The 26448-nt window shown below is 47.2% G+C and overlaps 1 protein-coding gene across 8 annotated transcripts in view; it reads right to left on the minus strand.

The window, feature by feature from the left end:
• PIGL (phosphatidylinositol glycan anchor biosynthesis class L) overlaps window positions 1–26448 on the minus strand; it is a 68834-nt gene that overhangs the window by 19113 nt on the left and 23273 nt on the right. For 7 of the 8 annotated variants that reach the window (XM_032319757.1, XM_032319751.1, XM_032319753.1 and 4 more), the window contains one exon: window positions 241–331. In XM_032319757.1, the coding sequence (XP_032175648.1) occupies window positions 241–331 (91 nt within the window). Of the gene's footprint in view, window positions 1–240; window positions 332–7788; window positions 8003–26448 lie in introns of those variants that run through there. The other variant, XM_032319758.1, reaches the window with a different exon arrangement.

The following is a 26448-nucleotide window of genomic DNA, read 5'->3' on the forward strand; positions in this document are numbered from 1 at the left end:
CTGGAATGGAGGGGCAGGGGGAGAGAGAGAAGCAGACTCCTTGCTGAGCAGGGAGCCCTACGTGGGACTCGAACCCAGGATCCTGGGATGGTGACCTGAGCTGAAAGCAGACGCTTAGCCAACTGGGCCACCCAGGCGCCCCCGTCTGCAGGTTTAAAAGAGAGCTCTAGAGGAGGGCAGCCACGGGTAAAGGTGTGACCGGGATCCCTGGTTTTTCGTTCAGGGAGGATGTCCGCTTACCAGGTTGATGCCGTTAGCTTCCACGTGCTGGAGGAGGGTGCCAGCCACACGCTCTGTGTCCCACTGCACACCTGGGTCATCTGGGAAGTCTCTGGAAAGAAGAAACACCTTTTCTTTTTTCTTTTTTTTTTTTTTTAAAGATTTATTTATTTATTTGACAGAGAGAGATTACAAGTAGGCAGAGAGGCAGGCAGAGAGAGAGGAGGAAGCAGGCTCCCTGCTGAGCAGAGAGCCCGATGCGGGACTCGATCCCAGGACCCTGAGATCATGACCTGAGCCGAAGGCAGCGGCTTAACCCACTGAGCCACCCAGGCGCCCAGAAACACCTTTTCTAATCAGGTGTGAACTCCTCCCTAAGCTCTGGTAGGCATGTGCCAGCCCCGTGATAGGAACTGTATGGGGGCAGGGATGGGGGGGCACCCTTAAGGATCCAGATTTCAGCAAAAGAGGTAAGATTTGGAAACGTGATGCAACTAGAGATCAGCTCACACCTCCACACAACACACTTTTGGAGCCCTGTGCTCGCTGCTGAGGGGAAGAGACAGATACTGAAGGGATAAGGCTTTGATCTAAAGCTCGGCAAACGTATGGGTTAGGAACAAATGTGGCCACACCACAGAATGATATCTATCTTTGCAAGAGTAAAAGCAACAGTGCTTTAAGAAAAAGTACAAAGCTATGTTTCTTCATTTAACCTCATGAACATCTACAGAACGAGCCTTTATGGACGCAGTTAGGGAGCCTGCTTGAAGGTTGTTGGAGGCGGATTCGGATCCGGCTTTCTGACTGCAGAGCAGAGATATTCTAGCCCTACGGAGCCAGCAGCATACTCCGTCCAACGGGGCTGCACCACAGTGGGGCTGCTCTCCCGGGCAGAGGTCCGCACCTTCTGTGAGTTTCCATTCGGCCACGCCATAGGCCTATCTCCTCCTCTGTCTCTTTTTTGTACATCAGTCTATAGCATCACCTACCACAAGGCCAAGGTCTCAATTTGACCTCAGTTTGGGGATATAATGGGTAGTCTTTTTATTTGTTCATTTAAAAAATTAAATTATTATTATTATTTTTTTTTTAAGACTTTTATTTATTTATTTATTTGACAGAGAGAAATCACAAGTAGACAGAGAGGCAGGCAGAGAAAGAGAGAGAGAGAGAGAGAGAGAGAGAGAGAGAAGCAGGCTCCCCGCTGAGCAAAGAGCCCGACGCGGGACTCGATCCCAGGACCCTGAGATCATGACCCGAGCCAAAGGCAGCGGCTTAACCCACTGAGCCACCCAGGCGCCCTATTATTATTATTTTTAAAGATTTTATTTATTTATTTGACAGGGATCACAAGTAGGCAGAGAGGCAGGCAGAGAGAGAGGAGGAAGCAGGCTCTCTGCTGAGCAGAGAGCCTGATGCAGGGCTCGATCCCAGGACTCTGGGATCATGACCTGAGCCAAAGGCAGAGGTTTTAACCCACTGAGCCACCCATGCGCCCCTTGAATTATTATTTTTTAATAATTTTTTTATTTTTAATTTATTTGACGGACAGAGATCATAAGTACGCAGACAGGCAGGCAGAGAGAGAGAGGAGGAAGCAGGCTCCCTGCTGAACAGAGAGCCTGATGCAGGACTCAATCCCAGGACCCTGAGATCATGACCTGAGCTGAAGGCAAAGGCTTAACCCACTGAGCCAGCCAGGCACCCCTATTTATAGTCCTACTAACAGATATCCACCTCTCTCTCTCTCTTTCCTTTCTAAAAGATTTTATTTCTTTATTTGACAGAGAGAGGGAGAGCTCAGGCAGGGTGAGGGGCAGACAGAGAAGCAGACTCCCCTCTGAGCAGGAACCGCCCTCCCTCCCCCACCGATGTGGGATTCGATCTGAGGACCCTGAGATCATGAGTTGAGCCGAAGGCAGATCTTAACCGACTGAGCCACTAACAGGGAAAGGATGCAGACTAAATCAGCCAAAGGAAGAGAACACAGGGTGTAGAATCTGAGAGGGCTCTGAATGTGAACAATCTGTTGTCCTCTCCCTAGGGGACGTGTGATTCTGCCAGCAGTGATGTGTGACAACACACAGGGAGGACTGCCAGCCAGGGAAGCTCACTGCAGCTTTGGTGTTCAGAGTTTTTATTGGGGTTCCGTCACTTGGGCATGACCGATTGATGGTCCATGTGGTCGACCTCAGCCTCCAGGTGGGCTGACCCTGCACGGCCCTAAAGCCCCGGCCCTAAAACCCCAAAGTACTGCTCTTAGGTTTGACACAGATTACTTTGAAGAAGCCAAGGGCAAAGGCCAGATCTCTCTTTGGGCAAAGCCAAATTCTTTACTATCAACCTTTCTCACATTTAGGAATTGTAGTGAACATTTCTTTCTTTCTTTTTTTTTTTTTAAGATTTTATTTATTTATTTGACAGACAGAGATCACAAGTAGGCAGAGGCAGGCAGAGAGAGAGAGAGGAGGAAGCAGGGTCCCTGCTAAGCAGAGAGCCTGATGTGGGTCTCGATCCCAGCACCGCAGAATCATGATCTGAGCCGAAGGCAGAGGCTTTTAAACCACTGAGCCACCCAGGTGCCCCCGTAGTGAACATTTCTGTCAGCTGTGGCCTGGACCACCCCGCTTTGCACCTGATTAGTTATAGCATTTATCTTAATTTCTATTGCTTTGTGTGTCTCCCTAGCCTCATGCCAAAATATGAGAACAGATCTGTGTCTCGCCCTTCTGTTTCTCATGTGGAACTGGGTACAATCCAAGTCAAAGAACAATTTATTTAAATAAACAATGAGTAAATGAGCTTCGGCCACAGGCAAGGAACTGCGTCTAGGGGCTTAATAAGCACCAGCAGATTGACAGAAGTGGCCTCTGGCTGAGCCGAAGGAGCTATACCAGCCTTTGGGGTTGGAACACCCAAGTAAGACGTTCAGAAGACAGCAACATTATAAAACAGGCCAGGCACCAACAAAGTACGAACTGTGTACGGGAACGAGGCATCCTGGTGGGATCATCTCCCCTCTAGGTAGGGACACAGAAAATTTGACTCTGGGAACCTTCGAACAAATACAAAAATGACTCTTTCAGACCAACAACTGGTGTGGTTCTTTGCCCCAAATTCAACCCTCATCAACTCAAGGCTTGAGTTCAAGTAATAACATTGGCAGTCCTTTCTTCTCTGACAGATGAACAATTCGCTGAATGTAAACATAAGTCCGTCAACCGTTGGGCCCTTCCTTGAAGAGACAGTTGGTGAATGACCTTTGCCCCATTTCTCTCTGTCCATCTTTGCGCGGGCTGGAGTTGGTAGCCATCTTGGCCCATGAAGCAATCTTGGGTATAAAAGCCAGACACAATAGAGTAACCAAAAAGGAGAAGCCCTGACCCGGAGGAGTTTTGGAACAAAGGCACCCCACCAGCCCTACATGGCACAACTCCTTGGATCACAGTTATTGTAGACTTTCCGTTATTTGCTATATACATAACCAAATCCTGATTCAAATACACCAAAATATGTAAAGCCTGGACTTTACTGATTATTTAGGTTGTTTCCAATTTTTATTTTTATGATAATAATCCTCATAGGTAACCTTTTTTTTTTTTTAATTGAAGTAGGCTCCACACCCAACATGGGACTTGTAACTCATTGCTCCGAGGTCAAGAGTCTCACGCTCTAGCGACTGAATCAGCCAGGTGTGCCTATACATAATTTTTTGTATGCTTCTCTCAATATTTCCTTCGAATAAAGTTATAGAAATGTAATTACTGGGGCACCTGGGTGGCTCAGTCAGGTAAGCCTCTGCCTTTGGCTCAGGTCATGATGATCCCAGGGTCCTGGGATTGAGCCCCGCATGGGGCTCCCTGCTCGGCGGACAGCCTGCTTCTCCCTCTCCCTCTGCCTGCTGCTCTGCTTACTTGTGCTCTCTCTCTCTCAAATAAGTAAATCAATAAATAAAATATTAAAAAAAAATCTAATCACTGAGTCAAAGGTACAGAGAACATGTATAGATCTCTTAAGAACCTTGTTATGAAGAGTGTGTGGAAAGTGTGTTGACTCACAAGCAGTCAGCATTAAGGGAGTGTTTTGTTTTGTTTTTTTAGGCAATCTCTACAGCCAGCAGGGGACTCGAGCTCTGAAATCAAGAGTCCCATGCTCCACTGACTGAGCCAGCCAGGGACCCCAAGAGAGTGTTTTTAAAAAGCAGAGAGATGGGGCGCCTGGGTGGCTCAGTGGGTTAAGCCTCTGCCTTCAGCTCAGGTCATGGTCTTAAGGTCCTGGGATGGAGCCCGGCATCGGGCTCTCTGCTCAATGGGGAGTCTGCTTCCCCCTCTCTCTCTGCCTGCCTCTGCCTATTTGTGACCTCTCTCTGTCAAATAAATAAATAAAATCTTTAAAAAAAAAAAAGAAGCAGAGACATTGGGGCACCTGGGTCATGATCTCAGGGTCCTGGATCAAGCCCCGCATCGGGCTCTCCACTCGGCGGGACTGCTTCTCCCTCTCTCTGCCTGCCTCTCTGTCTATTTTTAATCTCTCTCTCTGTCAAATAAATAAATAAAATCTTTTAAAAAAGCAGAGGGATTTGTGCATTTTATAGGCAGAAGTTAAAGACTTATACCTATCACTCATAGCAAGAACTCCATTCTTCCTAAAAATCTCGGGTGCTTTCTCTTTTTTTTCAGGTGCTTTTATACCTACTTTCTTATCCCTGTGAGCCCCCCAAAACTTGGGCTCATTTACTTCCTTTTACAGTTGGAAAGAGCTGGTCAGGAGCGAACCATCGAGTTCCACAGGCAGACGCACAGGTGCTCAGGGGACTGACTGACCGGGAATGTCACAGAATACGTCTGTATCAAGACTCCGGCTTCATCGTGTTAACCAACCTGTCTCCTTGGAAATCCTGTTATGTAATTCCAGGCCAATATGAAAACAGAAGAAATCAAGCCTCCAACAAGAGTCAGTCTTTACCCTTAAGGAACACTGGGGAATGCTCTCCTTGTCTGCCGTGAATGGGAACCTGTGATAGATTCGCTTCGGCAAAACACAGGTAGTCTCTCTCTCTCTTTTTTTTTCCCAAAGATTTTATTTATTTACTTGTAAAATAAATAATTTTTTTTTTTTTAAAGAGAGAGAAAGAAAGCAGCAGGCAGAGGGAGAAGCAGGCTCCCTCCTCGATACAGGACTCTGGGATCATGACCTGAACCAAAGGCAAACAATTAACCGACGGAGCCACCCAAGTACCCAAAACACTATTCCAAATAGTAGTTCCTCTGCTGCTTCTTCCTTCCCCCCAAATCCAGACCTGTTCAGGCCCACCAGGAATGGTAATAAAGCTATGGCACTTAGAATTCCCAGGAACGTCCTTTAATTATCAGCAAAGTCCTTTGGGGTTTTTCCTGAGATCCGAATGAGTCTGGAAATCTCTCAGAGGCTGGCCCTCTTGGGTTAGTCTCCAGAGATGTGAAGCTGAGTGACTCAGGCAGAAACAGAGGGATGCGGTGAACCGAAACCAAGTTTCTGGCCAGGGTTTGCCCCAGTAGAGCTGAGATGACAAATCCGAAGAACGGAGGAGGAAAACCAGGGACTGCCCTTCTTTGGGGTGCCTCTCTCCCCCACTCTTTGGGAGAACTGCAGTCTGTCAAGCCCTCTCTCAGCTCAGGAGTGGTAAAGCTGAGGCACCGAAGTGGTCCGCAAGTCACACCTTGTCCCTGACTTTCTAATTTAGGCACAGCTCTTTCCATCTACATCCCACACCAGTCAGGCGGTGCTTCCCCACTAAGAAGCCAGCCACGGGGATTTGGGAATAAAGATGGAACTTCCAAGGTCATTCATAGAGAAGTCTGAGGACTGCATAAAACAGGAAAATGGTCTGATTGGTGGAAGAAAACGGGCACTTGACAAAGCCAGACATGTAAGCTGCCAACATATATTCTTAATGCTTTTTCTGGAAAAAAAAAAATCCAAGAAATGTGAAATGAAAGCAGGCCGTCCTGGTGGGGGAGAACAGACACTGTACTGGGACGCGGTTCTGTCCTGTTTGGCCCTGTTGGCAAGAGTTTCAGTTGCTGCATCTCAGCGAGAAGGCAATTTGGCCCCACGTGATTACCTCTGCCCTTGGACCTTATCTTTCTAGAGATTCTTCTAAGGAAATAATTAAAGAAGCCCAAAAGATCACTTTCACTGCAATTACAGGGGACAGAGCCTGCAGTTCTGGGGTTCCGCCACCAGGGAGCAGTTTCTCCAACTACCGGAAGTACAGCGCAGGAGAAATGCTAAAGATAACCCAGTTTGGGGGCAGGTTCAAGGCAAAAGCAGAGAAAGTGTAGATACACCCAAGGAAGGGAATGTTAGCGCAAAACGGGGGAAAAGAAAACCCGTCATGTTATTAAACTTTAATTTTGCTTCTTTGATTTTGGCCAAAGAATGAGACTCCTATGAAAGAGGAATAGAAATGTATTTAGAGGAACTGAATTTTGAAAAGACAACATTTCAGTGGGAAACTCTGTAGAACGTGTTCTCTGAAAGTGTACGGGCCTCTGGATATCCAGCCTAGGTCCCCAGGAAGCAGAGCCTACAAGGAAGGCCTAAGTAGGGACTTGGCTGGGGAGTGTGATGCCCGGGTAGTCGGGGAGAGTGACAGAGGGAGGGAGACAGAGCCACAGCCAATGCGAGGACGGCCTTACAGCTGGACCTCGGCTGTGTGATCCCGCAGGGCTGTCTGCAAAGTCGTCTGAAAACACCTTGCACTGTCCATCCAGCAGGAAAAAGGGCAGAAGTATTTCTCTCCAAAGGCGCTAACTCTCCAGCATTTCAGGGCTGAGCCTAGCAGGGGTGGATTTGTGCTGCTGCTGCTGCACCACACGGAGATGAGGGCCCTTTGTGGGGCTCAGATAGCCCCGGAGAAGTGCCAACAGCGAAGCCAGCTCTCCGTGTTTAGCAAACAGGCATTACGACTGCTGGAAAATGCCCCAAACTTAGCGCTGCCCTAGACCTCAGTGTTCGGTAAACAAGCCGGGCCTCTCGGCCTGTGCGGGTTCATAAAAATAATGTTTGTTTTCCTCCTGTCTGAATAGCCTCAAACTCCGACCTTTCCTACACATTCTAATGACTCACCCTGTCAAGAGAGTCTCGGAAAGGCTCTGAAAATCTGTGGACTGTCAGTTCCTGCAGGCAGAAGGCTCTAGCAAGGACAGCCTCCGCCTTCCCTCCTCCCTCCAGGCTGGGAAAACCCGACGGCCCAGCTCTTCCCTCCTCCCCCCAGACCCAGCCTCGCTACCCAGAGGCCCTGTGGCTGGAACGCCACCAGGGTTGGGTAATAGCTTATCTCTCTGAAAACCGAGCTCTACGTTTGCACACTGCACTCTGAACTTGAACGCGGATGGAGGTGCCTCACACGCCCTTATTTGGTCTTGTGGCTGGTACGGGCCGGGAGCTGGAAGGTTCAGCCCTCCCCTCCCCCCACCTCCGGCACTTTTCTAAACTCGATTACTTCCTTTGTCATGCAAAGCGAGCAAAGGTCATTCAAGTTCAGTGCTCGCCCTGAGGCTGGTGGAGAGCCTGGAAGTTTACCTGGGGCTCATCTCGCCGACCCGGGAGGCCTCGGGCTGCAAACACCGCCCCCAATGGGCCATTCTGGGAGGTCTCCTGTCGTTAGGCCAAGCTGGAGGGGAGCGGCTGGAGAGGCCGTGCGGGAGGGCAAAGGAATTGCATCTATGCCGAAGGGAGGTTGGAGGGGTGACATTCTAAAAGCTGGGCCAGGCAGCTTCTGGGGTGTCTCGGGATCACCAATGAGATAAACAGAGAGGAAAAAAAACGCTGGGGGAAATGAAACCAAGGAGAAAGTAAAAAAAGTCTCAGAAAAAGAAAGAAGACTGAAAAGGGGGTTAAAAAAAAAATCAGTCCATTTTTCTTTTCTTTTCTTTTTTTTTAAAGATTTTATTTATTTATTTGACAGAGAGAGATCACAAGTAGGCAGAGAGAGAGAGAGGAAGCAGGCTCCCTGACAAGCAGAGAGCCCGATGTGGGGCTTGATCCCAGGACCCAGGGATCATTACCTGAGCCGATGGCAGAGGCTTTAACCCACTGAGCCACCCAGGCACCCCTCAGTCCATTTTTCTTAAGTGTGTGCTGACAAGGGCCCCATCCTCAAGCGGTTGGAGCCCAGACAAAGACCAAATGTCCCCAAAGCCCTTTGTCTAAGCCACAAAAGGCTTAAAGCCCCAATCCAAACCACAACATGGGGTTTTTCTTTCTCAGAGGACACTAGAGTGATTCCCAGGCCACGACCATTAGGTATTGTACTGAAGGCAGGTAGACTACCCCTGGGCTCACATGCCCCTAGTATTACCGCCACAAATAAAGTACGCAAATCTTGCCAAGCTCATGGGAGAAATCTCTGTCGAGAAATTGCCAATTTGTTGTCTAATGTGGCTGTGGAAAACCCGAGACGAACCTGTTCACTGAACTCACTTCAAAGGGGTCACAGATGTCAGTTTGCCCCTTCCTGCCCCCAAAGAAGTGGTTTAAGAGGCAGATACCAGTATCCCAACCCCTCCTTTCCTCTTTCCCAACCCCCGACGGAGAAGAGTGTGGTGGTGGGGATGGGTCTCTAAGTATTCTTGGATATATGAGCAAAGGACTCTCCCTAAACAGAGGCTTTGTGGTATGTTTTTGAATAGAGAAGAAAGAGGAAGTAGCATAACCTTTTACTGGCCTGTTAAGTCTTCTGGCGCCTGAAGTTTCTGCCTCACTGCTGTTTTTCAAAGAATCAAAATTAGAGTCACCTCAGAGAAAGGGTTCATACATGATTTTGGCCAGCTTCTTGAACACTGTCATACGCCAGGAAACAAGACAAGACAGCCAGAAGGCAGAGCCTTGCACCCCTCTGGGCCGCCCAGGGCCTTGCTCGCACCCACTGGAATCCCAAAGAGGGCAAGTGGGGAGCCCTGAGGAAGCTGTGAGGGCAGAAATGGCACAGTACCATTCAGGTGACCCTGAGCCCTCTGGCACGGTACCCACAGCATAACAGAAGGGAGGCAAGTAGACAGAAGGCTCAGATAAGCATTCAAATAATGAAATCTAAGACAAAAAAGCGCTATAAGAAAAGTCAAACAAATTGCTGTGGGGGCTCCGAGAGGGAAAATAAAAGGCTCTATGATAAGGATCAAGCATAGTTTCACGGGCGTGCCTGGGTGGCTCAGTGGGTTAAAGCCTCTGCCTTCGGCTCAGGTCATGGTCCCAGGGTCCTGGGATCAAGCCCCGCATCGGGCTCTCTGCTCAGCAGGGAGCCTGCTTCCTTCCTCTCTCTCTGTCTGTCTCTCTGCCTACTCGTAATCTCTATCAAATAAATAAATAAAGTCTTAAAAAAAAAAAAAAAGGAATAGTTTCACGAAGGGGCACCTGGGTGGCTCAGTTCGTTGAGTGGCTGACTCTTGGTTTCAGCTCAGGTCATGATCTCAGGGTCCTGGGATGGAGCCAAATCCCAGATAGAGAAAAAGCATGTGAGCTGAGGTGTGTAGGGTAAATGCAGGGCTGGGATTCGAGACTAGGAAGTTCAGTTTAGCGAGTTTCTGTCACTTTATAGAAGACTGGCATAAACCAAGGAGTTATGGAAAAGTTTCCTTAGCAAGTGGCCAGATCTGGTATGCATTAGGAAATTCAGTCTGAGGAATGACTTGGGGGAGCAGAGGATGGCGAAGTGGCTACAGTCTCCGTCTAGGCCAAAGGAAGTGGGAATGAAAAAGAGCAAAAAGCGAACGGCTTTTTACCAAAGAAGACTTCGCCAGATTTAGCAGCTAATTAGATGGTACGAACGAGGAAGAAAGTCACGTCAGAGATGACTCTGGTTTCAAACATGAGGGACTCCAGTTTTCAGAACACTGTATTACAGTCATATGCTGTCACTTCATTTAGGGATCACCTGGTGTAACCATCCAAAGTGCCGGGAGGGGGTTTGAGATTGGTGGGACTTGGTTATAAACGATTCATCCAAGGGATGCTTACTTGTTTGGTTTGTTTTAAGATCATCAAAATTCGAAGAGCACATTAAAAAAGAAAATTCTCATAAAAAGTTGTGGCCAGGGCTATCCTGGGATTTGCAAGAGGCCTTGCTTGAAAAAGTCTTGAGGGATGGGCTGGGAAGGACATGGTGGAAGACAAGGAAGACAGTTCAGTAAAGGTAAGTTGGGAGAGAGACGTGGTGGGAGCAGAGCAGCCAACAGCACCAAAGCTGCCAAGATCTGGAGGAAGGTGAGTCTGAAGAAGAGGCCATTGGATTTTATCCCTTGAGAACTCATTAGTGAGTCTTTGAAAGCACAGCTAGTGACGCCAGGGAGGGAGGGAGAAGGTAAACTACAAGGGGAGGACAGAGGGTGGTGAGAAAGTAGCACCAGAAACTTCTTTCATGAAATTTGAGAGTGGTAAGACAGTGAGCAAGGGAAAGGAAGCCTAGGGGAATGGCAGTCTGGGGAAGGGGGTCTTACAATCTTGAGGACATTTGAAGATGGAGGCAAAGAAATCACCAGGGCTGGTAGAAGGGCATAATGACAGAGAAAGGACGAAAGGAGGTATGAGTAAGAGAACAGGGCCGTTTATGACTGCAGAAGAAGGAGGGACCAAACAGGGAGCCGAAGTTACTGGTTTTAACTGGGTTGGGCTGTTCACACCTTATCAGGTGCTTGTGAGGATTAAATGAGATAATATTTGAAAACCATTTGGAACAGCTTTTGGTACATGGTAAGTGTTCAGTGAGTATTTGTGATTCAGCTGATTTTTTTTTAAGTTTGTTTATTCATTTTTAGCAATCTCTGCACCCAGTGTGGGGGGCTCGAACCCCCAACCCCAAGATTAAGAGTTTCATGCTTTGCCAGCTGAGCCATCTAGGAGTGCCTGAGATGATTCTTGACTAGAAGATAATTCAGTGTGGAGGAATGAGATGAGCACTGGGGTAGGAGACATCACGAAGAAGGGGTCTGTCAAGAGAAGATAGCTCTGTGTAATTAGATCACAGAACATGAAGGAGAGCAGAGCCAGGCCACAGTGGGTCTTGAATTCTCTGCTAAAGTAGTCAGGCTCTTGATAGACACAGCAGGGGCCTTTAAAGGTTTTGGGGGGATTCAAACTATGTTTTAGGAAGGCATACTCTGGGTAAGGCTAAATGAGGGAAAAGTGACTACAGAAGTCCAGATAGGAGATGACAAGGGCCTGAACTAAGATGGTGGGAATAAAAAGACAGAGAGAAATAGGAGATGAGAGGCAGAGTTGGGGCCTACATGACTAGAAGGTGGAGGGAGGACAGCTAAGAGGGCCCTAGGCACTCACCATGGTGACTTCTCCAGGCTGGTGGTGCCAGCAACACAGATCAGAGAACTCTGAAGAAGATCCATAAAGAAGGATCCAGAAAGGTGAGGAGCCAGCAGAAGAGATAGAGAAGGAGGCAACAGGGGTTGCCTGTCTGACTTGCTCTGCATGGTTCATCAACATGAACCAAGTGCCACCAGCGCACCAAGGATGAGGCTAGGCGCTGGTGACTGAGCACAGGGCTTGACAGTTCATAAAAGCACCTTTCATGAGGAATGTCCTGGTGGCCAACCAGGCTCATGATGAGGCACGTAAAGGATGTTTTTCCTCTCTTTGTGGGGAATTCTAGCAGTTTTGAGGAGCACAGTATACAGCCTGTGGTGAGTTAAATGGCTGACTGAGAGCAGCTGAACTGTGGAGGGTCTCTGAAGTAAGGACTCCACGGCTGTGACTGACCTGAGGGGGTGTCCTGAGGCCGACCCAATAGCCTAGGAGGTGACCTATGACGTGAGGCTTGAAGCTTTGTCAGTGGGTTCTGACGGCACGGACATAGATTCCTACTCTAACTCAACAGTATTAACAATAATCGCTGCCTTCGTAATGGTTCCCCATGATCTTTTGCATCAGTCGTGGTTGATAATTTTTATGAAATCTCCTTGTTCAATTGCTTAATATAGAGTAGTAGTATCTCTTCTAAGAATGGTAAGTCTTAAACGAGAGATTATGCTCCTCACACATAGTTTCTGAGGTAGGCATTCTGTACTGTTTGTCGTTGGTGGGTCCATCATGGTGCTGGGTCCCAGGACCAGCGTGGGCAACTCCCTCAGCTTCCTGCTAAGGGCGAATATCAGGGTATCAGAAGCTGCAATTTGCATTGACCCTTTCACCAACTAAATGAGCACTCTGGATTCCTTAAGACTGGTCTTAGCAAGAGTGGTAATCTGAGGACGAGTACCTTCCCTCCAAATGGTATTGTTGATCCATTAACCAGAGAACGCAAGAATTCGGGACCTGAACAGCCCTGTGAGCGGTCCTGTGAGCCTTAGAAGTCAGTCTAGGGGCACTTGGGTGGTTCAGTTGGTTTCGGCTTAGGTCATGATCCCAGGGTTGTAAGATTGAACCCTGAGTCGGACTCCACGCTCAGTGCGGAATCTGCTTGAGATTCTCTCTCTCCCTCTGCCTCTCCTGCTTGTGCAAATCTCTCTTTTTAAAATAAATAAATAAATAAATATATATATATATATATATATATTTTTTTTTTTAAAGGAATCAGTCTAGGGCCTTTCTTTGAAACCAACACTAACTCAGTATGTTTGGGAGGTAAAATGGTTCTGTTTTCAAGCTGTCTAGGTCAGGGTATTTAGGCTACATAGTTTCAGCTGTCTGAATAGTTCATAATAATTTCAGCTGTCTAGTGAAACAAAACCCAGGCCAATTATCTTCTCTAGTTCAGCATTCTACTCTGTCAACTCCTTCCTAAACTTGGGCTTTTCTAGAGTCGTAAAGAACAACAATATGGATTCTATCTCTTTTCTGCACTCTTCGAGAGCCTGGTGATTGGGGGCTCAGAGGAATCTAAGCCAAGGAACCCGCTACAGTTGCCCTCACACCCAGAACAAGGGAGGCTTTTCTGGGGACTGTTGGCAGGCAAGACTTAGGGGAACAGGAGGTATGTGCCACTTCCCAGGAAGACTCGATTGGCTAGTGGTCAGAGGGCTTCTCAAGGGCAAATTCTCCTGTAAAAGCCGTGGTGTCCAGATCAGGGCAGCCCACCCTTATAGTGAGTTCCATACAGTCTTGGCCTACTGGTCAACCCCATCTTAGGGGCGCTCCTGTGGACACCTGTTCCTTCCTTTTTCCAGTCTCTGGTCAGTGTCAGCATTTCTGAGAACGAGTATCTAAAGCTTTTCATGGCTCTGGTTCACCTGTGGTTTGCTCACTTCTTATCAAACAGAAGATGTAACAATGGGCATCACCATTGGTGTACCCAAACACCAGCTGTTTCTTCTGAACTTGACCTGGGCTTTATCTCCCTCTTGCCGTTGAAAATTCTATCATGGATTCCCTTTTCCTTCTCCCTTCTCCTTTGGCCAGTCTTACAAAAATTCGGCAATATCAGCATCTAAATCCTTCTAGAGCTAGCATTTCTCAGCCACTGGGCAGAGAACTAAACATTAAACATTGCAATAGAAAACATACACAGCTACTAGGCTGAGGATTTATAAGGAAAGCATGCAAGAAAGAATCCAAGTCACTTCAAGATTATTCCCATTTGGGTTGATTCTATTTGCTGTCGTAACTTGGAAGTATATATAAGGACACACTTGGATAGTCTTCTTACCAATGTTCTATTTGCTTGGTAGATAGAAATATACATTCTCAGGGATGGAGGGCATTCATTTATTAATAACCACTGGTACCCAGTCTCGGCAACATAAATGCAGCTGATATGCTTTCAGAGCAATTAAAAAATACTGACATTTCTTGGGTAAGGTGGAATGCTCCTAGAATTCGCACCTACAACATGTCGAAATTTAGCTTGTAAAATGAGTTCAAAATAACCGTGGTTCTACCGCATGTTTTCCAGATGAGGTCCATAAATCCCTGGGAGTCTGTGGCTAAATTCTCAGGGGTCCATGGGTTCTTATGAAAAATGTATATTTTTGCTTAGATAATAATCTGAACAACAATTTTTGTGTTTATGCCATTGACAACAAAGCAGAGGTGTTCATGGGATTTTAGCACATGTATTTACACGTGTGAGAATTCTTTTTTTTTTCCTTAAAGATTTTATTAATTTATTTGACAGAGATCACAAGTAGGCAGAGAGGCAGGCAGAAAGAGAGGAGGAAGCAGGCTCCCTGCTGGGCAGAGAGCCTGATGTGAGGCTCGATCCCAGGACCCTGAGATCATGACCTGAGCCGAAGGCAGAGGCTTTAAACTCACTGAGCCACCAAGGTGCCCCTACACTTGTGAGAATTCTTAAAGCTTTTTTTTCTTTTGAAGAGGACTCAAGGGGCACCTGGGTGGTTCAGTCACTTAGGCATCCGACTCTTGGTTTCAGCTCGAGCTGTGATCTCGGGGTCGTGGGACTGAGCCCTGCATCCGGCTCTGCACTTGGCATGGGGTCTGCTTGGGTTTCTCTCTCCTTCTTCCTCTGCCCCTCCCACTTGTGTGCTCTCTCTCTCTAAAATAAATAAATCTTGGGGTGCCTGGGTGGCTCTCCCACCCCCCCCTGCTTGTGTTCCCTCTCTCGGTGTGTCTCTCTCTGTCAAACAGATAAATAAAATCTTAAAAAACCAAAAAAGACCCATACATCACTCAAAGGTTAACAAACCCTGCTCCAAAGTATTGGGGATTGAAAACCAGCCCGTGTTCTCTGGGTAATCATGGATAATCTATCTGAACCAACCCTCTCCCTCCCCAGCTTTAAAGGACCCGCAGTCCCTCTCAAGTGCAGCATTAATAGAGGACCCAGGTGCACCACTCGGTAGGACCAATTCCAGGAGAAAGCAGGCACTAGAATCACCGACATCAAGGCGTATTTTATTTTATTTATTTATTTTTTAAAAGATTTTATTTATTTATTTGACAGAGAGAGAGATCACAAGTAGGCAGAGAGGCAGGCAGAGAAAGAGGAAGGGAAGCAGGCTCTCCGCTGAGCAGAGAGCCCGACCCTGGGATCACGACCCGAGCAGAAGGCAGAGGCTTTAACCCACTGAGCCACCCAGGCGCCCCAAGGCGTATTTTAAACTCAGTATCCAAGGTGAATCTTAAGCATCTGTGTGCACACCAAGCACCAGTCTTTCCCTCAATGAGGTCCACGTGCTGGGCTCTGCCTTGATTTGCCTGAATGTTCCTCTACTGACAGTGGAGTCAGCCCTCTTGGTCAGGACCCCATGAGGGTCTGATGAGAGCACATGCGAAAGCCTAGCGACTTGCCCCAGCCTCCTGTCCTAGACGTTGTCTATGATCTAGCTCCAAATAAGAAGGTCGATTCGGAATCACCCCCAGACCACTGGCCTGACTTTGAGCATCCCTGTTAGCTAGAAACTCTTGCTGCGGTGTCTTACCCACTCGATTGGGTCTCCTTGGAAAAAGACACTAGTCTGGTTCAAGCCTGCATTCCCCCTACCTCCAGCTACTACAATCTCATAACTGGCCCACTGGCCTGTGCTACTGAAGCCCACACCTGCGGTAGACAGATCTGTCTGACCTGACAATCTGCAGGGGAGAGAGGTAGAATGGGGACAGAATTTAGGCAGAAGAGGAATAAGTTCATAAAATGTACAGAAAATACTTTATTGGGAAGCATAGTAAAATAAAGCAGAATTTGCAATTGAAAATTTAAAGCTTAGGGACGTATATGAACGTGTTAAAGGATTCTGGGCCCGAGACTTCCCTAAGTGGGTCTCATGGGTCTCTTGGGCAAAAGATCTCTTTATCATACAGGCATAAATCTAGTCCTTTGATGCCAGCAATGTCTTACAGATGTCTTACAGAGGGGTCCTAAACACCAACAGAACTGGCATGCAAAATGTGACAAAATGTAGCTTCTTTTTTTTTTTTTTTTAAGATTATTTATTTATTTAACAGACAGAGATCACAAGTAGGCAGTGAGGCAGGCAGAGAGAGGAGGAAGCAGGCTCCCTGTTGAGCAGAGAGGCCGATGTGGGGCTCGATCCCAGGACCCTGGGATCATGACCCAAGCTGAAGGCAGAGGCTTTAACCCACTGAGCCACCCAGGCGCCCCCAACATGTAGCTTCTAAACATGGGTTTCAATGAACAGCTGTCCCACAGTCAGGTTCTCCAGCTGAGGCTTGCAAGGGAAGAGAACTCTCACCCTACTCATTTCTTGGCCCCACGTCTGAACTGCTTGTTCTGACCCATTTCTTACACGATGTTCCAACCTCCTCTCTTCTGGCATTGCTCCTGATTTCCTATTTCTGGCCTTGTCCTTACTTTCAGACCCGACACCTGACACTGTTTTTCTGGCAAGAACCTTGGTTCCCAACTCACCTAGGAGCCCTGGTCACGGCTCTGACACGCCTGCCCCCATGAGTTTCCAATGGCTCCATTCGGTGGCAGGACAAAGGGAAAATTCAGGCCTTCAAAAAATATTCCTTCCCCCCTTTCAGGCAGAGTGACATTTTTGGGGTCCAGTCTAATGGGGCTGGTAGAAAGATGAGTCATTTAGCGAAGGTGATTCATGTACTCAGTCACCTAAGTCCACACATCTGGGAGCCCCCCGGCCTCCTGTCTTCCTTATTCTTTGTAGCCAACTGGTTTCCAAGTTCTAGAAATGCTACCTCTACAGCAGCCTGAGAAACCATCTTCTCTCTGTCTCCTCTGCTGATGCTTTATTTCTGACTCATGTTTCTCAATTATGCTAACTGGTCCCACTGCAACAAGTCTGGATTCTCCCGCTCCCAAGCCATCTCTGAAATGTCGCCAGTTTTCTAAAATGCAAATCAGGGGTGCCTGGGTGGCTCCATTGGTAGAGCTATGACTCTTGATCTCAGGGTTGTGGGTTTGAGCCCCACGTTGAGTTGGTGTAGGGATTCCTTAAAAATATCTTTAGGGGCGCCTGGATGGTTCAGTCATTATGCGAATGACTTTGGCTCAGGTCATGATTCCAGAATCCTGGGATGGAGCCCCCTATCGGGCTCCCTGCTCACCGGGAAGCCTGCTTCTCCATCTCCCACACCCCTGGCTTGTGTTCCCTCTCTGGCTGTGTCTCTCTCTGTCAAATAAATAGATAAAATCTTAAAAAATAAATAAATAAAATCTTTAAAAATTTTTTTTTAAAAAGTGCAAATCAGGGTTGCCTGGGGTGGCTCGGTTGGTTTAAGTATCTGCCTTTGGCTCAGGTCATGATCCTGGAGTCCTGGGGTCCTGAGATTGAGCCCCGTCAGGCTCCCCACTCAGCAGGGAGTCTGCTTCTCTTTCTCCCTCTGCCCCTGACACCGTTCGTGCTCTCTCTACCTCTTTCTCTCTCAAATAAATAAATAAAACCTTTACAAAAAAATCAAGTGCAAATCAAATCAAGTCATTGCCCAGTTTAGTATGTTTCGAAGGTCCTTGAAAAATTCCCTGAAATTCTTTAATCTTGACAGAATCCGAGATCTCTGTGATCTGCATCTGCCCAGCTGTCCCTTCAATCTGCATCTCACCCCCAGGCACAGTGTAAGCCAGCTACGGGGAAGACCACACCGTGTATGGAGTCTGGGCGGCTCACAGCCCCATCCCTTCAAGATTCGTATCATAGGTAACTGGTCTATGGCATCTTTCCTGACTCCTGCTTTGGAGTCCACGGCTGCCCTCATGTTATTAGTAAGTCTGTCTGCCTTCTCCAGGCGCCTGTAAACTGACCGAGGGCAAGGACTTGGCGGTTCTTGAATTCCTAAGACCTAGCATTTCAGAGATACCATATGCTCAATAAAAAGGATTCTTAAATGAACCAGTTAAATAAACACATTCCAAAGATCAATCAAGAAACAAGCAAACCGAAAGCCGGGTGCGTCTCATGAGCTCTCAAAACCTGTTCCGTCCTGACTTTCATGTGAAGCTGGCTCCATGGGGCACCGGTGTTCTGTACAGAACCTTCCTCGCAAGTGTCAAATGTGTATCAAACACCGAGAACGTAGGCTTCGGGAGAGCGCAGAAAATATGAAACCTCCGGCATTTAGGGACCGGGCAGGTGAAACACAGTGGCTGGGGGTGACCGATACAAAGTGGCCAAGGAAGTAAGGAGGCAGGAGGACAGTTAGGAACCAGTGCTGTTAGAGAAGCCAGAAGCAGTTTCCAGGCGTGGGGAGGGCATCAGCGCTGACCGGAGCTGCTGGTCCAGTTAGGTTAGGACTGAAAAGGATCCCATCAGCGTCACAATTAGGCAGTTACCAGGGACCCCAGAGCAAGAGCAGTTTTGATGGCAGAGGGAGGAGGGGAGCTGGTGAACCATATTGTCCTGCACTGGGAAATGAGTAAGAGATGATGATGAGTGTAGATAATATGGATTATGAAGAAAGAGAGAGAAGTAGGGCAGTAGTAATGGGACGGCGGAGAGCTACGTGGAGGTGTTTTGGTTTGTTTGTTTGAATGATGCTCTAGAGAAGTCTTGACCCAAGACAATGAAATAAGAACAAGTAAGAGGCAAAAGAAAATTTTCCCTAAAGCGTGCTATGGGTATAGGGACCCATGTGGCAGAGGTCAGGATTACTGGAGAAATGTCAGCCATGGGACGGTACATAGCAGATGCCTACGTAGGATCCTGGCAGCGAGATCTAGGAAATGGATCGTTGGTAACTGTCCTTTCCAAATTCTGGGAATTGATTTCACAGGTGAGGCAATGGAGTAAACGGCAATTTGATACTCAGAATTTGTTTCAGGCTAAAGACTAGAGACAGGAGGAGACAAGCCGACAGGCAGGAGGGCTGCCTTCACACACGGATGGAAGGGAATGGTGCTGGGTGGTCAACACCAGACGCCGGCTCGGATTTGAACTTCAGATAAACAAGGAATGATCTTGTGATGTAATTATGTCCCATGTGATATGTGGGATGTGCCTACATGAAAACATTATAGTTTTTCTACAATTCAAATTTCACTGGGCCTCCTGTACCACGTTCGGCACCCTGTTTAGGGCCCATACCTTCTTGCAGGGCGATTACTCTATTTACTGAATCACATAATGTTGGTTGTGAAAAAGAGATAATGTAATCCAACATCTGTATTTTATTAAGAGAAGAACAAGGATCAGAGCATGGATATGCTTGCCCGCTGTCAGCTTGCTAGTCAGGAGTTAGAGCAGGGGGCCATATCATACGGTCCCCTGGGGCTGTCACAGAAAAGAAATTCCCAATTCTCTTTCTGAGTCTAGCTCCAGGAGACATCATGAAATTCTCTATGGTACCTTATAATCCAATTAATTTTAATATACTTTATTTAGGGGCGCCTGGGTGGCTCAGTGGATCATGACCTGCCTTTGGCTCAGGTCATGATCTCATGGTCCTGGGATCGAGCCCTGCATTGGCCTCTCTGCTCAGTGGGGAGCCTGCTTTCCTCTCTTTCTCTCTGTCTGCCTGCCTCTCTGCCTGCTTGTGATCTCTGTCAAATAAATAAATTAAAAAAAATCTTTTAAAAAATACATACTTTATTTAAAAGAAGGAATATGACATCTATTCTATGACTTTAGAATAGGGGAAAGGTGCCTTGTTACACTGAGCAATGACGAATAACATATCCCAATTACAAAAAGGTTGAGAAATAATAGTTTACACTGGACGTGAGTCCAAGGGAGAGGTTATGTCCATTTAAGTTTTTAAGAGTACTAGCTAGCTTTTTTTTCTAGGTAGGTGACTGATACAATCATCCAATGCCAAAAAATGCCACAGAAATTCATCTCAGGTTCTAGCTAATATAGCTAAATTAGAAGCTAATTGTGGGATCACAGAAGATTAGTCCAAGAAACTGCGTGCAAAATAAGAACATGGGCACGATGATGACAACTAGTGTAGGAATTCAATATGCTGCATGGCGGGTGGGCAGTGTCTGGGTGCCTCAGTCGTTCAAGTGTCTGACTCTTGATCTCAGCTCAGGTCTTGATCTCAGGGTCAAGAGTTCAAGCCTGGCATTGGGCTCCAGGCTGGGATGGAGCCTACTTAAAAAATAAAAGTGAGGGGCGCCTGGGTGGCTCAGTGGGTTGAGCCGCTGCCTTCGGCTCAGGTCATGATCTCAGGGTCCTGGGATCGAGTCCCGCATCGGGCTCTCTGTTCAGCAGGGAGCCTGCTTCCTTCTCTCTCTCTCTGCCTGCCTCTCAGTGTACTTGTAATTTCTCTCTGTCAAATAAATAAATAAAATCTTTATAAAAAAAAAAAAAAAGTGAAAAAAAACCCAACCACAAAAAAAATGCTGGAAGGGGAGGATGGAGACTGATGGCAGGGCTGGTATCTGATCATAATCCTTTCCCCCACATGCTTCTATTCCTTTATTTTTTGCATTTTTTTTTTAAATTGAGGTATACTTGACACATAAGATTATAATCTTAAGAGTACAGATTAGCACTGAGGACAACTCTATTAGGACATGAATTCAGCTCTGTAATTTTGTCAAGGCTGATGAAATGCAGGATTATGAAGATAATCTTGGTTGAATCCTTGAGAGATGCAGTGACTCATGCTTCGAAACAAATCCTTGTTTGACCCCGTCTAACCAAGATAGCTTGAGGGCCTGGAAGAGCAAACTAAGAGCTTTGGCCCTACTCAGAACACCCCCCTCCCTTGCACTGTGACCTGAAATCAACTCCTGAGATCTTATCTCCTGGTTCCTCCCCTCTGATCCCTTCCTGACGCCTTGGAGCACCCGGAGCTTGGATTCCTGTGTGTTTCTGGGTCTGTGAGTGTTTCTGGCGCTGGAACCCAACAGTCGCTGCCCTGGCTTTTGCTCCTTAGGAATGCCATTCCAGCCCCACCTGGAGGCTGAGGGATTAAAAATAACCATGTCGGGGCGCCTGGGTAGTTCAGTGGTTTAAAGCCTCTGCCTCCGGCTTAGGTCATGATCTCAGGGTCCTGGGATCGAGCCCCACATCGGGCTCTCTGCTCAGCGGGGAGCCTGCTTCCCCCCCCCCCCCCACCGCCTGCCTCTCTGCCTACTTGTGATCTCTCTGTCTCTCTCTGTTAAATAAATAAATAAGTAAAATCTGCAAAAAAAAAAAAAAAAAAAAAAAAAAAAGCTCACGTTGCCACCTGCGTCAATCGTGTTCCCTACAGTACACGCTTCTTCAAGTGGGCTTAACAGGAGTTGAGAGAGACATTTTGAATCTTCCTCAGCTCAACCAGTGTAAGGGCCTACTTAGCCAGAGCGAGCCATTTTGTTGTTTATGCAGCAAACAGATTGACCCTGCCCCTCCCCCACGAAGCTTACTTGGAAACAAGTCTGGGAAACCAGAAAAATACGACTGACCAGCCCCTGATAAGGGAGCCCACATACACGGTCATATCGGGCCAGGTGGAAACGTCCAATGAAAGGAAAGCGCACGTATTACCCACCAAGGAGTGTGAGCCCCGCCTATCAGGTGCCAGACGAAGGCACCGATTCCAGCCAAGATCATAGGCTAAATTAAATGACTATCATGGGGTGAATTGTAATTCAATTGGCCACCTCTGTGTGGCCAGGCTCAACCACATGGCCTTTACTCTATAAAAGTTAGTCTGTGAGACTTGGAGGGGTCGCCTCTTTGCAAGAGACGGCCCTGGCTGGTCAGTTTGATTCTTGATGTTTGGCGCGAAATAAAGCCCTGCTTAACTTCCGCTTTGTATTGGTCTGGTCCTTTTGTCCTGGACCCTTGCACCAGGACCAACAAAAGCTCAGCCGGGAGCTATGCCTTAACTTATAGATAGATGCAAGTCTTTCCTCTGAAAAAGAGTATTTCCAAAGCGAAGGAAGACATGGGACTGGAGGGTGAGCAGGAGGAGGGGATGGCAGAGAGTAAATCCCAGTAGTGCTTTGTGAAAATATGGGAACTGCATTCTCTGTTGGGCAGAGGGAAGCCGAGATGCGGTGAGGGTCCTTATCCAAGAAGGCACACCCAAGGACCGAGAATGACCTGGTGGGTGCTCCTGTGTCTCCCAAGAAGAACTGAGGTCAGAGCTATGGGTCTGTGATCTTGTTCCCTGGGTAAAGAGATGTAGCTTTGGGCTACACACATACGTGTCCCCCCAGGAATGCCTACTGACCAGAGACCCCAATAATCTCTTCCTTGCTCTCACCGTCCATTCCGCTCTCACATTTTTTTTTAATTAAGATTGATGATTAATTAATTAATTAGAGAGAGAGAGAGAGAGAGAGAACACAAGCTGGGGGAGTTGCCAGGCAAAGGGAGAGGGAGAAGCAGGCGCAGGGGAAGCCTGATATGGGACTTGATCCTAGGACTCCAGGATCATGACCTGAGCTGAAGGCAGTGGCTTAACCAACTGAGCCACACAGGTGCCCCTGCTCTCGCATTCTTATCAGAAAGCTTGTTCCTTTGCCTGCCCCCTGAGCAAAAAGACCAAATAATCCCACTCTCCAGACTACTTCCCCCGAGTTTGCTCACTCCAGTTCTGTCCTGCAGGAATTTGGAGTTGCAACTCAGAGATGGGCCCAGAGGTTCTCAAAGAGTATTGTGTCTTAGGATCCATTGCCTGGGGAGTTTGTAAAAAAAAAAAAAAAAGAAAAGAAAAGAAAAAGAAAAAGAAAAAAGAAATGCAGATTCTTGATCTCCTACTGCATGAGATCTAAGAGGATTACAGTGAGTCCCAATACATGTGTTTTAACAAATGCCCAGGTAATTCTGCTTTCTGCTGCCCCTGGCCAGCAGATCCCTCCTGATATTTTACAAAATACCACTCTACGTAGTCTGTTTGGGTGGAGAGTGGCCACATGCGTAGGCTGAAGTAGAAGGAGAGATCCTGTGGCCCCGTGCATACCTTGGGAAGGTGAATTAACCTCTCAGTTTCTCCATCTGCAAAATGGGCGTAATAACAGCACCTCCCTCAGAGGAGTGAGGTTTAAAGAGGTGAATAAATTTAAAGCACAGACTAGTGTTGGACACTGAGTCGGATATGCCAGCTATCATTATTCCAGCTGCCGATAATGTTTCACTAAAAGGGAAAAAGGAAGTGGCGAGAGAGAAGAAATGCCTTGCTCTGTACCTGGGCTACCATCTCTCTGACAATCACGCCATGCAGCACCAGGCCTCTGATACTCTGGAGTTTTCTGTGACGCTCTCCTGCTGCTTCATCACCAGCCTGCCTTGTACTCACTCATGACTCGGCTCAGATCATGGAGAATGGCCATCACCCTCCTGGAGACTTGCCCCAAATCTCAGGTGAGGCCAAAGGTCTCTGTTGAGCTCTTCCTGTGCCCTCCCCCATCGTGCTCTATCTCTGCTCTTACTGTGGCATGATGAAAATTTATGTCCTCATCTCCTCGATAGTCTGGGAATGTAAGGGCTGAGTCTGTTGTGCCCACCAGGCTCGCCCCTGCTCTCTGCACAGGCCTGGTGTCGAGAAGCACCTGCCTCCACCAGGAGAGACCAGGACATTCTCTTCATCATGGCTGCTCTTACACAAGCTTTCTAGTGCCCCCAGTTGTACCCCCGGGGCTGACTCTCAGTGAAGGTATTGACGCTGAACTTGGTGGTCAAAGAAAGGCTAACAGCCAAACTGGAAACCACAAATTTCATTCCTAAGACCCAAGACCTAAGCCAAAGAACTCCTGTAATAGGACTAGTTCCAAAAATAATTCAAAGATCAAAAAGATTCATGAACTTGGTTTCTACCATCCCCTTAAAAACTTGCCAAGAGCACCTGAGTGGCTCAGTTGGTTAGGTGTCTGCCTTCTGCTCAGGTCATGATCCTGGGGTCCTGGGATCCAGTCCCTCAGGGAGCCCCTGAGCAGGGAGCCTGCTTCTCCCTCGCCCTCTGCTGCTGCCCCTGCTTATGCTCTCTCTCAATCGCTCTCTCTCTCAAATAAGACAAAATAAAAACCACTTGCCAGTCTCCTCACTAGGCCCTTCAGGTTCCCAGTTTCGCTAATACAAGAGGCCAGTGAGGTGAGTACCACCACGATTTGTAGCTACAAAGCCATGATTTCTGTCAGTTGTCCAATAGCACCTGGCAGGACAAATGAAGTAATGGAAGATCTCGGGTCTTATCCTGGAGATGAAGAGCGTCACTGAGGACAGCAGTGAGACTTTTTCTAGAAAGAGATGTTCAGCCAGACTCTAACTAAACCATCTGGGCTCTCTTCATCTTGGTGTATTTTCCACATATGCCTAATCCCTTTTCTTCAGGATATGAAGGGAATCCCATTCCTGTACCTCAGGGGGAGTACCAAGGAGACGGTGTTCAGGGTAGGGATGATCCCCAACAGGACAGTCAGGAATTTTACTCTTCCTGAAGTATATGGTCTGTGATGTTCTTCATGGCCTGGGGCAAAATCTTGGAGGCCCAAGCCCAGAAAATCTTTACTTGCTGGGTTTATTAAGCCCAGCTGTTTCTAAGAATACTTTCCTTTTTTTTTTTTTTTTAAAGTTTTTATTTAAGTAATTTCTATACCCAAAGTGGGGCTCGAGCTCATGACAAAATCAAGAATTGCACATTGCTCCGACAGAGACAGCCAGGCACCCCAAGAATTAACCGATTCTTTCTTTTTCTTTCTTTAAAGATTTTACTTTATTTGACAGAGAAAGACAGCGAGAGAAGGGAACAGAAGCAGGACCAGTGGGAGAGGGAGAAGGCCCCCCCACAGAGCAGGGAGCCCAATGCAGGGCTCGATCCCAGGACCCTGGGATCGTGACCTGAGCCGAAGGTAGATACTTAACTGGCTGAGCCACCCAGCGCCCCTACTTTCTTTATTTTTGATCTTATTTAGCTTACAGGGACCAGACGACCACTGTAGCAGTCTAGAGCATCTGCAAGTCATCTTGGTGACATCTGAGGGAACATCCAGCCCTAGGTCATCTGTCCCAACCACCTCGGGATCAGGATTTGTTCGATACATGCTCTTTTGCATCACTCAGCCCATTTATGAATATGACCCAAGGAGCACCCCCATAGCCACAGTAGCACAGTAGTACTCCCTAAGTGTTCGTCCTATGTTAGCACTGTTCTCTTTATTCTGCGCATCCTCCTCCAAATCCCCTCTGCTACCTCATAATGATACAGTGTCCCTTCCCCCATCTCGCACGGGAAAAAAAGAAAAAAAAACACCATAACTGTGCATCAGGTTGGCTGATTCCTCGGGAAGGCCTTTATCTTCCTCAAAGGACTGTCGCAGAAGTACTACATCTGATAACCTGAAATAATATAAAACTAAGTTTGTCTGTTCCCATCACAGCTAGCCAGATTTTCATCAGCTTTGGAAAGCACGTTTGGGATGACAGGTGTGACTTCAAATGGAGGTCAGGTGGCATACACGGAATTCCGTTTGCAAGTGTCCCAGGTGAGACATCGCAAACAGATAGGCAGTTAATATAATTATATTATAATAAGACACTATGGACAGAAAAATGAAGAGTGGTTTTAAGGAGGAGCCCAAAGGAACACCCCAAGAAGCAGAAGCTCACAGGGTAGGCTCTAATATAGAACTAATAGCTTCTGACCCTACGTATTGCTCCAGAGTGAGCGGAAGTAGGGATTTGTTTATTTCACTATCGTTAATGATTCTTCTAGCAAGGCCGGGGAATATTTTCACTAGTTTAAGAATTATGATACAGGAACGGGATGGAAGAGTTTGCAAAATTAAAAACCCAACTATGTGTCTGTATGTAAATACAGATTCGTGAAATATTGCAGGTGTGGAAATTTACACAGCAAATAGTGAATCATAGTTTTCTCTGAGGAGAGAAGTGGATGGGGAGAGACTGGAAAGCGACATTCATTTTTTTCATCTGATATATTTTTGTCCTGTTTGTTTTTATATTGGGCATGTGTTGCTATTATTTTAATAATGGCTTTCTTGAGGGGTGCCTGGGTGGCTCAGTCTGTTAAGGGTCCTATTCTTGACTTAAGCTCAGGTCATGATCGTAGGCTGGTGAGATGGAGTCCCGTGCCAGGCCATGGAGCCCACTTCAGATTCCACTCTCTCTCTCCCCCTCTGCCTTTCCCCTCCCCCCAGTCCCACTTGCGCTCACTTTCTCTCTGTAAAAAAAATAATAAAATTCAAGAAAAATGCCAAAACTATAGCTTTATCAAAATAAAAGCCACATACTATATAACTCACTCATTTAAAGCATACAACTCCTTTTTTAAAGTATATTCTGAATTGTGCTGCCATTACAGAAATGAATATTTTCATCAGCTCAAAAATAAACCCCATTATGAGTTGCTCCCCATTTCCCTCTCCTTCCAGGCCCTCCGGCAACCACTGATCTGCCTTCTGTCTCCGTG

This window comes from Mustela erminea, chromosome 18 (genome assembly GCF_009829155.1).
Source record: "Mustela erminea isolate mMusErm1 chromosome 18, mMusErm1.Pri, whole genome shotgun sequence".
Taxonomy (NCBI): domain Eukaryota; kingdom Metazoa; phylum Chordata; class Mammalia; order Carnivora; family Mustelidae; genus Mustela; species Mustela erminea.